This window comes from Chelonia mydas, chromosome 2, assembly GCF_015237465.2.
Source record: "Chelonia mydas isolate rCheMyd1 chromosome 2, rCheMyd1.pri.v2, whole genome shotgun sequence".
Taxonomy (NCBI): domain Eukaryota; kingdom Metazoa; phylum Chordata; order Testudines; family Cheloniidae; genus Chelonia; species Chelonia mydas.
Window position 1 is genome coordinate 16202410 of NC_057850.1, and position 17667 is coordinate 16220076.

The 17667-nt window shown below is 44.0% G+C and overlaps 1 protein-coding gene across 1 annotated transcript in view; it reads right to left on the minus strand.

Annotated features, from left to right (window-relative positions):
• TG (thyroglobulin) overlaps positions 1-17667 on the minus strand; it is a 204517-nt gene that overhangs the window by 175008 nt on the left and 11842 nt on the right. The window contains exons 7-14 of the mRNA XM_043539062.1: positions 16829-16972; positions 15526-15711; positions 10646-11710; positions 8200-8787; positions 5757-5999; positions 5192-5329; positions 3759-3836; positions 742-854 (exon numbers count right to left, since the gene is read on the minus strand). Coding sequence (XP_043394997.1) covers positions 742-854; positions 3759-3836; positions 5192-5329; positions 5757-5999; positions 8200-8787; positions 10646-11710; positions 15526-15711; positions 16829-16972 — 2555 coding nt within the window. The remainder of the gene's footprint in view (positions 1-741; positions 855-3758; positions 3837-5191; positions 5330-5756; positions 6000-8199; positions 8788-10645; positions 11711-15525; positions 15712-16828; positions 16973-17667) is intronic.

Genomic DNA, 17667 nt, shown 5'->3' on the forward strand with positions numbered 1-17667 from the left:
CCAATGGGACCTTACAGTGAAAAGCATCTTCCACTTTCATGTAAGAAAGCAGTGACAAGATGAACCACAAAAATCAAATTAAAGCTGCTCGTAAGCCCACAAGCTTGATTCAGCAGAGAAAACTGGGCCCTGAGAGAAGCAGCACTTACCTTTACAAAGAATTCATATGGAAATCCTATAAAAGCCTCGGTTTAAAATTACATTTTATCCTTTGTCCCCTTCTTCAAAGCCCCATTGGGATCATTGTCATATAACTAGAAAGCCCTGAGGAGCCTGTCCTGGGACCAGACAGAACTGATTTCTGTCTCTGAGGCCCAAATCTTCCCCTCCATTGGAAGAAATCATCGGAAAGTTCCTCTTAAAGTTCAGTTAACTGAATAGTGTCACTTAGGCACATTTCTTCATTGGGGCCAGAGCAGAGCCACATTGTCCAGGGAAAGCTTCATCCGGAATGGCAGCTCAGGAGACACGGTCTCCTCCCCAGCTCCCTGTGTGGAGGGTGAGCACATTAAGCCATCCTTTAAGGAGGGTGACATCTACTCTCCTTTGGGCACAGACCCTGCTTAGCATCCTACCTCTATGCCTCCACCTGAAGGGTGATGTGAACCCCCGGGGGGGGGTGTGGCGGAAGCGCCTCAGCACAGGAACTGCAATTGCCTGTGTCCTTGCCAGGGCATTAAACAAGGTAGGGAAGGCTCAGTTTGCCCCTTCCCTCCCCATCCCCCAGTTATACTCATTTACCTCAAGACAGGAGGGGATGAACAAGTCTGCAGCAGTAGCGCTGAGCTTTGATCCGCTCTGTTTCCAGCTGGAAATTAAAGCATTGGCTCGAGATCGCTGACATGATGTCTGGCCTTTGAGAGAGAAAATGTACGGCTGCATGAAGGACATAAATCTGATCTCCTCATGCCTTCCTGAATGAGGCAGCATATGACTAGGGCGACCATATGTCCAGTTTTGGCCAGGACAAACACTTTTTTAAGTTCTGGCCATCCTGACTTTTTTGGCAAAAGTGATCAGCTGGCAAGAGCAAACAGGACAAATGCCGCGTTTGACAAAAAGTGAAGTGTGGAGGAATGTGTGGTGGGCGAGCTGCAATGCCAGCCCCGTGCAAGGGGGAGGCAGGGCTCAGGCAGGGGGCAGGCAGAGCTCGGGTGAGCAGCAACCCCAGCCTTGTGCAGGGGGGCAGGCAAGGGTTGGGCAAGCAGCTTGGGCCAGCCCTGGCAGGAAGTGGGAGGAGGAGCTTTGAGCAAGCCCCACACAGTGTTCCCCATTTTCCTTTTGGGAAATATGGTCACCCTAAACATCTCAGATCTCATACACATCTTCTTTGTACTATCCCATGGTCTCAGATTGGCAGCTGCCATGTGAATTCTTTGTTAAGTGTTAATTCTGCCTCCTATATTAGCAAACGTGGCAAACAAACAAGGAAGAAGTGGTAATGGGACAAATTCATCCCCGAGTAACTTCACTGACTTCTGGTGAGTTGGCCCAATAATCTCTGCTGGCACCTATTCAAAGAAAATCAGAACCTACAAACACATGTCTTGGAGCTGACCAAGAAACTAAATCACAATGAATGGAATCATAAGAGAAAATATTCCAGGTTTTTCAAATTTTATGTCTCCTGGCAGAAAACTCAGTATTATCAGCCATGCAATATGGAAAGACCAAATGAGTTTCACCAAATTTAAAAGTGGGAAAAGTAACATGGTTCCTAGATATTGAAAGAATTTGAGAGGTCCTACAGAAAAGGAATGCATCTCGGATGCAAAAGAAATTATACTCTGTTGAAACAAATCTATAGCCACCTAAGTTTTCATTATTATCAGTGTTCTGCAGACCATGCCACCTGCAAGTTCACAACAAGAGCAGTGAGAGAACTCAAATCCGTATACTCCAAAAGCTTATGCCTTTTCCATTTGAGTTACAACCCCCATTCAGTAAAGCACGTAAGCACATGATTACCTTAAAATATGTGACAAGTCCCATTGAAGTCAGGGACCTACTCACGTGCTTAAAGTTAAACACATGCTTAAATGCTTTGCTACATCAAGGCCAAGAATTGCTCTTTGATGTTAGCAGTAAAGGGCCTCTGAAGCTCAGCAGAGCATCCCAACTCCATGCAGTAGAGTGCCGGAGTGCACATACACATTAGCCCAGTTAATCACCCTGTAGATTCAATTTCTGAGGAATAAAATAAAAGACTTCCTTGAAAAAAACCACATCCATTCCTAAATTCTATCAAGCAAAAGGGTAAATGTAGAAGTCAAATATTGCAGATTTTTTAAAAGGGCTTCAGAAGAGATCCTGGCAATTACAGGCCACTGAGCCTAACTTCAGTACCGGGTAAATTTGTAGAAACTATAGCAAACAACAGAATTATCAGACACAGAAAAACATTTGCTGGGAAGAGTCAGTTCTACTTTTGTTAAGGGAAGTCATGCCTCATCAATCTATCAGAATTCTTTGAGGGAGTCAACAAGCATATGGATGAAGGGTGAGCCAGTCAATATGTGGACTTGGATTTTCAGAAAGTCTTTGACAAGATCCCTCACCAAAGGCTCTTAAGGAAACTACGTAGCCAACTGATAAGAAGGAAGGTCATCTCAAGTATCACTGATGGTTGAAGATAGGAAACAAAAGGTAGGAATAAATGGCCAGTTTCACAATGGAGAGAGGTGAACAGTGGGATCCCCCAAGAAATCTGTACTAGGACCTATGCTGTTCAACATACATATTACTGATCTGGAAAAGGGGGTGAACAGAGAAGCAGCAAAGTTTGCAGATGATACAAAATTATTCAGGACAGTTAAGTCCAAAGGAGACTTCGAGGAGTTACAGAAGGAACTCACAAAACTGGCTGACTGGGCAACAAAATGGCAGATGAAATTCAACTGTGATAAGTGCAAAGTAATGCACATTGGAAAAAATAATCCCAACAATACATATACATAGATGAATTCTAAATCAGCTAATTACCACTCAAGCAAGCGATCTTGGCGTCACTGAGGACAGTTCTCTGAAAACATCTACTCAGCGCAGCAGTGGTCAAAAAGGCTAACAGTATTTTAGGAACCATTAGGAAAGGGAAAGAAAATAAAACAGAAAATATCATAATGACACTATGTAGATCCATGGGGCGCACAATACTTGGAATACTGTGTCCTGTTCTGGTCACCCATCTCAAACAGGAAAGAGTGGAACTGAAAAAGGTTCAGAGAAGAGCAACAAAGATGATCAAGGGTATGGAACAGCTTCCATATGAAGAGAAACTAAAAAGAGCAGGGCTGTTCAGTTTAGAAAGAGGGGATATGATGGAGGTCTATAAAATCATGAGCCGTGTGGAAAACAAGTGAATAGAGAAGTGTTATTGATCCTTTCACACAATACAAAAACCAGGGGTCACCCAATGACATTAATGGGCAGCAGGTTTAATACAAATAAGAGGAAGTACTTTTTCACACAACGCACAACTAACCTGTGGAACTCATTGCCATGAACCAGGAACCCAATATGGCTGTTCTTACGTTCTAAATAGTCTGCCAAATATTTGAGACAGACACACACAGTTCATCTAGCTACAAAACAAAACATCTGTCTTCCCTTTGCTTTCTTTTATGAAGGTTTTTTTAAAAAACAACAACCTTGTGTTATGCTATATGCGATTTACTAAAAATCTCAATTAAAAAAACCTAAAATATATGCATGTGTCAGCTAAGAATAGGGAAAATTGTAGGAAGAAAAGATTAACTTACATTTTGGGAAGTGTGCTGAGCGTATGATCAGAGAATTTGTAATGTAGCGTCCCCTTTCATCCACACACCAGCAGTGACCTAGGCAAGAAATAGCAGCAGCCGTACATTAGAAAAATGTATGTCCCTTTCCTTTGTTATTATCACATGCTGATCTGAACTGCAGGAGGATTTTGTTGTTGCTGGCTGGAATACTGAACACAGCCCATGTGGCAGCATCACCGTGAAAACAATATAATGGCTAGTTCCACAATCCAGATCAGTGAAGAGCAAGCTGGATGAATTTTTTGGATGAATAGTTTATTCACCAAAATAATAATAATGCAGTTTTGGGTCCACCGAAATTATTTGTGAATTCAGGACCAATTCAGCTAATAGTTTCCTCCAAAAAATAGAAATATTTGTTATAAAAAAGTTGAAACATTTAGCGTCAACATTTTTTAAATGAAATGTTTTGATTTTTTGCTTAGAAACAACATTTTGTTTCTAAATTTAGCTAGATTATTTTTAAAAGGATAAAAAACCCACAGAATTAAACAAAACCAAACCTAAAAAAAGATATTTGGGGGTTGAACAAAATGCTTCTTTGCACCTAAAATTAATTTTTTTTGTCAGTTTTTCATTTTGGCAAGAAAAACCAAAAAGTTTCCAATTTCTGCATCAGGGGGCTCTGGTTTGTACTTTAGCTGAAGAATCAGGGTATTTCTTATTGTATTCGGTCTGGCACATTTTTTGAAGAGTAAACCACGTGATCAGCGCACAAACACATTGAGCTCAGTTAACCCACAAGACTTTACTGGAATCACTTGAATTATTATAGGGTAATAAGTCGGGTGAAAATTCGGCTGATTGCCTGTAAGGTTTATAAGAAAATTAATTTTAAAAATAACAAGTTCAGAATATTATTTCCATTGTTGCTGTATGAACATGCAACACTCAGTCTGGCCAAGCTGCAGTCAACAATGGGCCCAATGTTAGGGGAAAAGGGGACTCTAAGCCCAGCTAGAGCTGAGCGGCAGCTGAGCCATTCCCTGCCATAATTTAGATTAGCCTAAAGATTGTTCTAAATTACTTCAGGTAAAACAGACCTCAAGGGGCTATTTGATTGCCTTCCCATATCTGGCCCCCAGGAATACTCCCTACACCTGGAAGAGTATGGGTGATAAAGCCCGGTATGCCAGCTTTGTGCTGCCCAGGGATTCCTCACAACAGAGAGCCAGAGGGGCAGAATTTGGCCAAGTATCTTCATGCTGCATCCATAGTCTTTCTCCTAGCAATACAGATATATATTTAAAATAACATGCAGCAAATATATTTTTGGTTAAGAAATAACTTGTGATGTTATTTCTTCTAATTTTATTATATTATATGTCAGTCTGACCTGCCTTTACTCATCTCAACAAGAAGCAGTGAGTATTTCGCAAGTGATGCCTCACCAGTACTCTTGTAACATTGGACCGGTTCCCAGTTCCCCAGGCCATCACACTGGGGAATGTAAGGATGAAATCCCAGGAGCGTAGCTTGTCCAGCAGAACCTTTTGAAGTAAAGTGACTCCGCCAGTAGAAATGCAAGGCTATAAAAAAAATAAACAAACCAGGATATTTTGGATGTGGTCAAATTCCTTATACCCATTCCTCAAATGGATGCTATTTAAAAAAGCACATGTACGACACCCTACTCTATTCCCTTTATTTAGAAGGGGAAATATTACAAATACACTGGGAAATTTAATGAATGGGAAATGTCCAGATTCTAATGTCACCCACTGTGCTACATAAGAAAAAGGGTCAAACTCAGCCCTGATGTAAGCAGTTGAAACTTCATTAACTCTGATGGATTTACATCCACTTTCAGCAAGGCTGACTTTGGCCTATAGAGCTCTAGTACAGACAGATCATGTTTGGGGCTAGTTTGTGCACTACTCCCCTTTAAGCAAAAGCCCTGTTCTCCGAAAGTTTACTTTCAATCAATTTTACCAACTTCTACTCCTCCCAACCTACTTGATTGTGCTGCCAGTCGGACTGCATAGTCACTTCCTGCCAACAGCTTTTCAGAGAACGCGATCCCTGATTGAAAGGTCTCCGCAAAATGAAGAAGATCGTTGTCTGTTAGTCGAAGTCCTTTTGCCATTAAAAAGCTCTGTCCCAAAGGAATGTGGGAGCCATTCGAAGCTAGAATGAGTTGTTCTGCTTCATCAATGAACTGCATAGCTTCCTTCTTTACATTTTCGCATGCACCAGGGCCTGTATGTACAGCAAAGGGTTGTTTTAGTAACCTTTATCTTACTCCAGTAAAGATTCACACATTCATATTCAAGAGTCTCTTACTTAACATTTCTTGTTTCTTTCTATATTTACTTTGGTTTGCATCAGTTAAAAGAAAAATCCTCTGTACACACACACCCCGAAATAAGTGATCAGTAAGAGTTATTTATTATTATTCTTTATTTGTATTAAGCATGACCCAGAATGTGCTAGGCTCCATGTAAACAGGCAGAAAGGCTCAGTCCCTGCCTTGAGTCAGTTAAGACAAAGGTTGGGAGAAAGGATACAACATACAAGCTAAGCATCCAAGGTCATGACTGGCATATGGTCTGTCATTTGCATTTTCTATACTTTTTCTTTTACTCATTTCTTGTAGACAGGCATACTGTGAACAGGCTCCATGCAAGCTTCTCTGCAACTATATCTCTGTGTTAATCTAATATCTCCCTTCTTCCAGTCCTGCCCCCCAAACCCATAGTTGAGTTTTTGTGTGCTCTTTCCCCCATTGGAAGTTTTCCACCCTTTGTCCTTTCCTCCACACACTTGAAGAACTAAGACGGTGATTCTAGTTCCCAGGGCTATCTCACAGCTCATCTACCCAAGTGGTGCAGTGCAGAACGCCACTGCTTTGGTAGCAACATGATATATAGGTGGGCATAGTCCCCAACTCCGTGAGTGCTCCAGCCCTGGAGCACCCACGGGAAAAAAATAGTGGGTGCTTAGCACCCACTGGCAGCCTCATTGATAAGCTCCTTCCCCTCACCCACAGTGCTTCCCACCTGCTGGTGGGCCCCACTGACCAGTTCTTCCCCCTCCCTCCCAGCATCTCACAGCTGCCACGATCAGCTGTTCCCTCCGCTAAACCGCTGAAGGGGGCGGAGCGAAGGCAGGGTGCGCTCAGAGGAGGGGGCAGAATGGGGTGGGAAAACGCAGGGCAGGGGCAGGGCACAGGCAAGAAGAGGTGGGGCAGGGCCTGGGACAGAGCAGGGATCAAACACTCACCCTGGGAAATGACAAAGTCAGAGCCTGTGCAGGTGGGATTTTCAAAAGCATTCCTCACTGGCCTTTCTCTTCTCCCACTGACTTCCATGGGAGTTTTGCCACTGAGTTGATGGGAGCAGGATTAGGTCACTGCTGTGTGCTTTTGAAAATCCAGCCCATCTATCTAGGTACTTACATGGTCCTCATCGCTGCAGCATCCGACTATACCATGCTAACTAAAGCCCTAAATCAGGAAAGATTTTGAGCATGTGTTTCACTTTAATCAGATGCTTAAGTCCCATTGGCCTCAAAAGGACTTAAGCACATGCTCAAGTGCTTTCCTAAAGAGGTTTGCTTTTCTGAATCAAGCTGATGGCATAAAGACACTGAGTAATAAGAATGGCAAAGAAAATTCCTCTGACCTTACTTTATAGTGCTTTTATTTTATCATTAACATAATGCTTGTATGATAAGTTCACGTAACAAATCGCTTTCATAACTTGCATTTATTACCTCCTTAAGACCCACACCCATCTGTACTTGCTCAACTCCTTCTCATGATCTGTGTTTTGATTGTGTTCAAATTCCAAAATTGGTAACTATTATAAAATCTACTTGACCCTGGTATAAGGCTGTCTGTCATTTTTTTCCACAGAAAGGATTTGCTGTATTTTATTTCTCCATGTTATGTTCACGGCATACACACACAGTGTTAGAAACAAAACATAAATACGCTCCCGGAAAGGCTGCAATTTAATACTACTTCATTTTTTAGAATCCAGAAATCTAACACACAACAATCAATGGAGAGAGCGAGCGAGAGAGAGAGCAGGCTGCTACCTAAGGCAGAAAGGCACAACTCAGTCCGTCTTGGACCCAACTGGGTCTTTTGCAGACTGACTGCAGAAAACCCAGATTTCATGCTTGCCTAAAGAGTTCCCTAGCCTGCAAGCAGAAGCAGGAAACCTCTTGAAACTTAAAGTGATAGCTTGTCATTTGAACAGTTTTCAACACACCACACTCCCTGATACTAAAGTTGGGGCAATCTATTCTTTTCCAAAAGACAGTTGTTTGCTAGCGGTGACTGTGGAATCAATGGGTCCTTCCCTGAGTCAGTAAGTTTCTACTTTGTAGTTCTCTAAATGATTTTTTCTTACTGGAGTAAATAAAGAACGAGAAACTCTGTCATGTTACTTACATGCTGGAATCTTGTTTGCCTCAGCCTTAGTTCCTTGCAGTTCTTCTCCCTTGCTGTCAACACACCAACACCTGCGCAGTTCAAAGTGGCCTAAAAGGGCATTGAAATCAGTGTAGGACCCCGGGTAATGGGTGACCTGACCATGCAGAAGCTGCCAGAATGTATATGGATCCAATAAAATGTTCTCTGACGCAACTGTCACATTGCCCTCCAGCACTCCAGGGGGAAGAGCAGCAAAAGAAGAATACTTGGCCAATGCTGGGAAGATATTCTGGTGTCCAGCCACATACAAGCCTTTAATAAAGGCTGCAAAGCCTTGGGAAGATGATTCTTTATATTCAAGTAGTATGTTCAACAGGTCAACAACAGGCAGAGTTTTGCCTTCGTTATTCTGGGTGATCCACCTTTGGTACCATTCAAAAGCTTGCTCAGGGGGGCCATTGCACTGCACCTGTCTCCAGTTACCGTTGGTGCTGCATTGTGGGACATAAACACTGGACAGCTGAGATAGCGCGTGTGGGTCTGACAACAGTAGCTGCACCGTCCTTAGAAAAACTTGAGCAGCAATTACTTGGCAAGCACTTGGACCTAGGGAAAGGAAAATATACATTCAACCATCTCAGGAATGCACCATAGGTATGTGATGCAAGCTGACCTGAACTTGGTTACTTTGCAAACACATTTAGAGAAATTGCTTATTGCTGCTAATGATTAGTATGACTATTTTGGGGCAATTATTATTATTTGTTCCATTATTAAAAGAGGACCAAATCCTGAGGTTTTTACCCAGGGCCAGATTTTCAAAGGCATTTAGGCACCTAAAGATGCAGGTAGGCACCAAATGGGATTTTCAAAATTATCTAAGGAGGTGAGGTGCCTACCTGCATCTTTAGGTACCTAAATACCTTCAAAAATCTACCCTCCCATCCTTATTCAGATAACTTCCGCTGGAGTAAAAACCAAGCCCCATAGATACCATTGGGAATACTTGTGTAGCAAAGTCCTACTGAACGTGTTCACCGCAATCTAAAAAGAAATTTCAACTCCTAGCCTCACTTCTCTCACCAACTAAATTTTACAGCCATTTCGTAGGATGTACTTTCAGCCCTCAAACAAAGCACAGGCGTCAGTTTGTCTCCTTTGGAGGCCACGACTGCCGTCAGGGCCAAATCTCATTTTGTTAACACTTGCTAGTGGCTCAATAGAAACAGCAAAATGTAATAGCACGTCTCTTTGAGTCCAGCAGAGCATTATGAGCCTAAAACACCAGTGTTCCATGCTCTCCCCTGGCTATGGTACCTGTTTGCTTCTGATTGTGGGCCAAACAGGTAATAGATTGCAATCAATGAACCCCTAAATGCTGCAGGACATAGTTATTGAGATCCCTCTCCCCCCGTTTGGACCATCATGGCAGTGATAATCTGTCCGCTGCTTTGCTACTGTTTTCTGCTGCTGAATTCTCCACAATGTGCAGCAGGTTTTTCTCAATAGGGGCCTGGGACTCTGGGACCAGCTTCCTCTGCCCATCTGCCATTGGTCGAGCCCACTAAGCTTTAGGTGTCAATATAAGACCTCTTTTTTTAGCCAAGGCCCTTCACTCTGCCATTGTATCATATTAATAGAAGAGCGGAGGGGGGCTGTTGTTACATTTTACAGGCTTATGCCCAGTGTCATACTTAGGCATAAGAACATCTAATCATCAGATTCATTTATGATGAAAATCACTATATAAGAGACAGGTAACATTTGACACTCAATGTTTTGACCTGACTGTGGGACCCACATTAGGTGTTTTGGCCTTTGTCCCCTTTAGTGGCTGGTGCACACATGAAGTTAATGTGTTTCCTACAGCTAGCAGTCGAGGGACACAGTCTTGTAGCTCATATAATACCAGCTCACAGTTTTAGCTCAGAAGGTCCTGGGTTCAGCCCAAGGTGGGTCAATGGCAGTTGCATGGATTATTTTGTCCCACAAGAGAAGCAGCTTTCCACCCTACTGAAAGGCAGGCTATTCTAGAGACAGTGAGCAGAGCATGATGTATCAATTGCATGGACTCACTCGGTTTCATGGTGACTAGCTATACCACTCACACTAGCCACAAGGACATCAGCAGGGGCAGAACTCAGAGACATGCTCATTAACAAGGACAGAGCTCACATCCTTCTGCTCTGAATGTGCAGGCCCTACACCCACTTGTGCTAAGGGGGACTCTTCCTTATCTCTAGAAGTGTTTGAGGATACGATATTCTCTGTGATTCCCCAACCATTAGAGGGCTACATGAACACGTGCTGAACCACTTCTGATTATTTCCAGCAGAGGGCAGTGGTGCTCTCACATACTAGCCCATATATTTCCAGTATCGAATAAGAGGAGAAGCAGCATGAACAGCAGCACAACCCCTACCAAAAAAATAAACCCTTCTAAAGCACCAGCCCCCAGACTTACACTGCATGGGTTCCCCAGCTTTTCTTGTTGTTCCTGGAATAGCCCTGCCTTCCAAATCAACACAGATGCAATTCGTTCCATGGCACTGGACTGGTAGGAAGCCTCCTTCCTTGGTACAAGAGGGAACAAACAGATCAGACCCTGCAGGTTGGCTTTGTTTCAAGCTTTGCAGACTTTCCCTTTGCTTCTCACATGCAGTGGGACATCTTGGACGTTTGCCTAGCACTCTTGAGCCTGGGACTTCCTTACCCCGTGAGTCCACACACCAGCACGTGGCTGCATAGCACTGAATTTCCTCATACCTCCCCTCCTTGGTGCATGTCGGAACAAACAAATCCATGGGCTGCTCGGTGCAATCTTTGGACTTTAAAGCCATTTTTACCACCTCACCTAAATCTTCAGCGATGTTTTCAGGGACAGAAATAACATGTTGTAAAAAGGCAAAAAACTCGGGAAGTTCCAGAAGAGAAGCAAGAAATTCCACCCCATTCTGATTGTTCTGTAAACTAACTGTGCGGCCAAAGCTGTCCACAAGAGGTTGACTCAAATTGAAGCTCTCCTTTGATGTTTCCAGTGACAGCCCCAGGGGATGTTCTGCAAAGCCTCCTCCGTTGTCCATTGCCATCAAGCTTCCCTGCTGGAAAAACTGGCCAATGCTGAATTTCCCTCTAGTGCCGAGTGCTCCCGTAAAGTTAAACTGGATCAGGTTCTTCAAGAACTTTCCTCCAAACAGGTTTTCTTGGAAGCGCTTTGGGTTGGTGGTGAACTGAAGGGCAACTTGAGCTAATTGTCTTGATGGAAACATCCCTCTGACAACATCACTGAGGATGGATTCTAGTGCAAACAGCTGGCTGGCATCCTGCTTTTCTGTGATAGGAGATAGCAATCCAGAGTCCACAAACAACTCCTTGAAGGAAGGAGGGCAAGCACTCGAAAACCTGTCTATATTCTCTGACTTCATATCTGGGGTGTCGAATAAACTGTGCTGACTGAAGTGCCCAACGGGTCCATAAAAAAGCCTCGACAGAGCCTGCTGTCTCTCTGAGGCACATGCTCGATCTTCACCTGGACACAGGAAAACAAGGAGACAAATATTTTGGAGCTGGTGACATAGAATGAGCTGTCACATGGGAGGGGGGAAATCCCCAAGCAGATGATTCCATCAACCAATCTTCTCAGAGGCTGGTGGAAATAGGAGGGTTGTGGGGTCGGTCTATATAAACCAGACCCAACCAGCTCATCCTGGGGGTGGGGGGGGGGGAGAGAGAGAGGAGGAGAGGCAGCATCCAAGAAGACAGAGAGGTGAAGGAGGGCTAAAGGAAAAACAGCCCCAGGAAGGGGCAAGAAGAGAGGCAATCACTCTGGGGGAAAAGGAAATGAGTTTGGGGAGGGTAGGGCACCGGCTGGGACTAGCCTCCCTAGGAAACTGTTGACTTGCCTGAGAGATAAGTGAACTAATGGGGAAATGGGACTAAAGACTTTGGGTGTAGATGATTATAAACTAAATACTGACACACCCCTTTTCTAAGTACTCCTTCTCTCCCCAATCCCGACCCCTTTCTGTGGTGGTCAGGTCATCAGGCAATGGCTTGGTGACATTCAGAGCTGTAGGATTTGGGGCTTAGCCGGAGGGCCAAGTCACAGTAGTGATTGTTTGCTGAACACCCTGGGGCAGGTGAGAATCCACCGTCTCACAAAGATCCTAGAACCCACAGTCATCATTGTTAGTGTTCATGGCAGCCTCTGCTGAGGCCACAGAGACTAAACTACCATTTCATCTCTAGAGCCGAAGACAGATTTGAGGCACATGGGTGGGGTAGCTTGCACAGATCCTGCACATGTCGTACCTGCTTTGTGGATAAACATTTCGGTCCTTTAGGCTATCAATCCAGCAACTTGTCCGAGATTCTCTGGTCAATGTCCCCATGCCAGACCCTCGTTTTGAACTTTTAACCCTCACTCCTGTTCTTGTTTTTTCATTTGTTGTCCCCCAGGTCATGTGACACTTCCCTCACCTGAGGGAGTGGGCCTTTAGCTCTGGTGGGATCCACCCACCACCTCCTAGGATTCCAGTAGGCCAGCCCCTTGCTGGAGGATCTGTGCTTGGTGTCCCCTTCTGGTTCCCTCATTTGCATCCTCTAGCCTGCACTCCCGTTCCTGCTTTTGGATTCTCTCCCTTAATTTGTTGATCCTTGTCCTTTTGTAGTGTTGGATCATAATAAAGAAGTTCTGTATTAAAATCACAAATGAGTTTGATTCCCCATAGTTTAAATTCCAGGGTATTACTAATTAAGAGGTCTCTTGGTTTTTGGTACTGTTTCTCTCCCTCTATGTGTGAAACTTGCAAGCTGCTAATTGTGTTAGTACGTTCTAAGACAGAGTCTGTTCTCAAAGCAATTCAGAGAGAGAGAGACTCAAAGCAATACTCTAACAACAGAAACAGCACCCAGAGACTCCCCGCCCTTTTGTTGTATTAACAATTGTGATTAAAATAGAGATAGAGGATGTATGTGGATGGATGCTTGGTGTGGATAATAACTGAATGATCAGGGAGGTGCCAGCCTAAGAATCCAGCGTCCAGCGGCTGAAGAAGGCGTCAAGTGGAAATAACCAGAGGACCCCCGGGGGGCAGACTGGAATCCACCCAACAGCCTCAAGAATGGGAGAACCAAAGAACAAGATAACATCTAGCAGCACGGAGCCGTCAGGAATGTGCTATCTGCTGATTGATTCAGCAACAGCATGATGAAGCAATTCCCATAGACTGGCATAGGAAGAAATTCCTATAAAAATAGACTCTAAAAAGTGAGAACTTTGGGGTCTGATTCTGCAAACCAACTTCCAGGAGCATCAGATGAGCATCTGACAAGGCCCTGCTCCCTCCTCATGTCCAGGCCACCTGGCCAGTGGCTTGGCATGAGCAACTCTAAGGCTGGTAACTATGATAACAACCTTGCAGAACCTGTGTGTGTGTGTTTGTATGAATGAATGTGCGAATAAATATGAGATTGAATGGAATGTTATAGCTATAACTAACTGCTTACTATGATTCTTTCTGTATTCACAATAAATGTGGTATTTTGCCTTTTTCCCTTTAATAAGCTCCTGCTGGTTTTTATTTTATTGGTATAACAGTAGCCTCCCCTTCTTTATTTTTAGTGGCTATTTGCGTTACTTTTCGGGGAGGTCCTTCAAGGGATCAGATAGGCCAGCACCTTTCACCAATACAAAATCCACATCCCCAAAAATATCAATAAGAAACAAATACATGCTTCTTAAATGCTCTCCCCTCCCCTCATTGAAGCAAATCACACCAGCATGTAAAGAGAAGACAGTCTGCTTGACAACACACTACTGTAATATCAGAAAGTGGTAGATTAAAAAAATGCGATGATTGTATTGCATGTGGCTGCTAGAACAGTCTCCCTAAGAATATATCCTTGTGAAAATTCCTTTTCAGTGGTTCATTGGCAGAATCTCCAATTTCTCTGCTTAGATTTCCTGAGTCTGCCAAAAAAAAATCTGCATAGCTGAGTTTCAAGCAGCCTCAAGTTATGTCACAAAAAACCATCAGCAGATCTCAGAGGAGCACAGTCAGAGAGAAAACAACCAGCCCCGCCAGATCCAGAGGCCTCTCAGAGGCTCTTTCGCAATATCCTTGCTCGTCAGCCTTGAAGGCGTGCAAACATTTTCATTTTACAGTAAGCCCATCTTTGCCTAAAGATTATAGTGACTCTGGATCATGAGTGACACCCAGAATTGATTGTTTCTTTGTCTACATGGCATAACTATGTCTAGTAGACAGAAAACTAATTTTTCCGAAGGCTGCCTGTGTTAAGCCTTTGTAGCCCCAACCCTCCAGCATGAACCTGAACATTTAGGCATTTCTCTCCAGAATGAAGGGTTTTAAACAAATCCTTCCCTGCCCCCATCTGACCCCTTTGACATTTTCTGCTGTCATCTTCCATTTTGTGCTCCAGTTTGATGCATTTTTTTCCTTAATGAAATCTCCCTTGTTTCATGACATGGCAGCTCACACACCTTTTCTTCATTTGCTTCTATGGGATTTGGCAACCTTCATGGTCAAGTAAAACAGGGACAGAAATAGGGAACAAGGTGGCTGGAAAGAGACCAATGCAATGCACCCCCACACCAGAGGGATCACAGAAGCAAAGCACCCCCACACCAGAGGCATCACAGCAGAAAAAGAGGGTTAAACCACAAGTGCAGTGTCACCAACACTCGCAATTTTGTCACAAGCCTTGTGATATTGGCTGTTTTTCTTAAAGTCTGAGCTCTTGGAGTCAGGTGAATCTCAGCTTCTATTTTAAAACAAATGTAACTTTCTAGCTGTCATAATTAGGGGAAAATGCTTGAAAATCTGAACCCAAAAGGAGCCAAAATCAGGAGGTCAAACAAAAGGAACCCACCATTTATTGTTTTTAAAATCTAATGAATTTTCAGTGCCAGATTCATGATTTCTGAATGCTTGGGCTTGGCAATACTGAGAAGAGAACTGGTGCTGCACCTTTCACTCAGGGAACACTCCCATTTCAGGATAAAGGCTAGGAGAGAGGGAGGCTGACATGAGGTCCTGGATAGGGGGCCATCACTGGGTTGGGTGGGCAGGAAGTGAAGTCTATTTGGTAGTGCTGATGTTCTCTCACAGGACTGTGTATTGTGCAACTGTGGGGCCAGAGAAGAAAAAGGGGTGGAGAGAAAATAGAAGCCTGCAGGAGATTTTGACAATAACTGTGGTATTTTGTCCCAGAATCTAACAAATCTTCCAGGGGATCTAAGGAGGATACATAATGTGCGTTTGTACACCTTATGTGAAAATTAGTGCTGGGAATTTATTACTATATCACTCCAATACATACCACAAGTCGGGAGCTGCCCTTGCCTCCTTGTTCCTTGGATCTCCCGCCCCTCAGGGTCCACGCACCAGCACGGCCCTTCCTGCTCACACTGCACTGGGGCATAGTCCCCATTATCCTCACAAGACGGACTATAAGCATGTCTGAAGCGAATGGCTGCAAACCTCTCAAGCTCACATTTAGAGGGGCCTGGAACAGAAATGCTGCTGGTTAAGGATGAAAAGTGTTAAGTGTTGGAGCACATCTACATTCAGTCCTGGTTCTGTCATGTCTGAATAACTCCTTGACAATTGTTCAGGGAAGGCCCCGATGCTTAGGTTTTTTTAAATTGTTAGAATTACTTCCTCAAAGTAAACGATACAGACTAAAACTTCAACACACTTTTCAGCCATTTTAATAGCTATTGCATAACTGTAAATGCAGTAATTTCTCATTCAGTGGGCAATGGCGCAGGGCTACACAAGCATTTGCTTTTAAAGTGGATTTAATGGTAATGAATGGTACCAAGTGGATGGACAGAGTATACAGTCTCTCTTTATCCATGCAATGGGTCCAGAGTAGGCAATGGCAATATGAGCCAGTCCCACATTTTCTTACCCTGGGCCTGGTAGGATGGTATTTGCATTTCCTGGACAGGACAATCCCTAGTCTCTCTGCTGCAAATATTAAGAAGAATGCTGTCTGTGCTGTGGACATCTGTACATTAGGAATGGATCCAAGGCCACCAACTCATTTTACATCTGCCAGAGGGTATATAATGGTCTATACCTGTACCAGCTTTAGAGGATGATGTAAAACTCCCATCATGCACCTACCCACTTGTAGTACAGTGTCTTAGCACATGCGATCAAGCCTCTCTCTAGTGGCTGTTACGGTGCTAGAGGTGCTGAGAGTCCGTGCTTTGTTCTCTGTTGACAATTGTCATGTCTGAATATATGCAGTCAGAGTCTATTTCACAATGCTAACCACATGAGAGGGAAAAATTCCTTCCTGACCCCAAGAATGATCATCTAACACCGAAAATATGAAAGGCAAAATGATTTCCGTGTAGCCGAAAGAATACCTGCTTCAGTACAGAGGCATAACACTCTCATGCTGAGTGCGTGTTACAAGTCCCACACTGTGCCTGGTCTGCAGAGCCCCAGCTAAAGAGGCTTAGCTCTTCATTTCAAGTAGAAGCAGCTCATGCTTTTAGCTCTGGAGGTTCCTGGTTCAGTCCCCAGTGTGCCAGCCAAGAGAGTGGTGATCACACTTGCATTCCAGAATTCTTGTGTCACCCATGGGACTCCAGTCTGGTGCTACTTACATCTGAACCTGCCAGAGGTCGCTAGCTGCACCCCTAGAAACCGTCTCTGCAGAATCCGATAGATGCTGGTCTCAGTAAACGTGTGGGCAGGTTGCAATGCGGTGAAAACTGTATCATAAACTTCCTCAAGCAGCAATTCCAAGCCTGTGAGAGAAGAGAGCCTTTCAGCACAGGGGGGAATTTTAAAAAGAGAGGCTTCATCTGCTATTCATACACATCTGAGAGGTGACAGAAATGGATGCCTCCTACCAGACAAACATCAACTCTTCCATCAGTCGAACTATGAGGCTAGATGATGGACATTTGCTCACACAAGTAGCTCCACTGAGCTAAAGGAGACTATTTGTGTGAGTAAGCGCCTACCTAAATGAATGAGGGCTGCATGATCTACCCCAAAGGGGCTGGGTTGAGCTGCTTTGTGATAGCTAAGCAAGCTGTAACTGTGTATGGGTGACTGGACATGCAGTGTAAGAATCACAAAAATGTAGAGCTGGAAAGCACCTCAAGAGGTCATCTAGTCCCTAACCCACCTTGAGGCAGGACCAAGTAAACCTAGACTACCCTTGACAGGTGTTTGTCTAACCTATTCTTCAGTGATGGGGATTCCACAACCTCCTTTGGAAGCCTATTCCAGTGATTAACTACACTTATAGTATGAACGTTTTTCCTACTGTCTAATATTTTTACCTAAATCTCCCCTGCTGAAGATTAAGCTGATTACTTCTTGTCCTACTTTCACAGACTTGCTGGGGCCCATCCTCTTTATAACAGACTTGCTGGGGCCCAGGGCAGAAAGCCGAAGCCCCACTGCATGGAGCTGAAGCCCGGGGACATGAGCC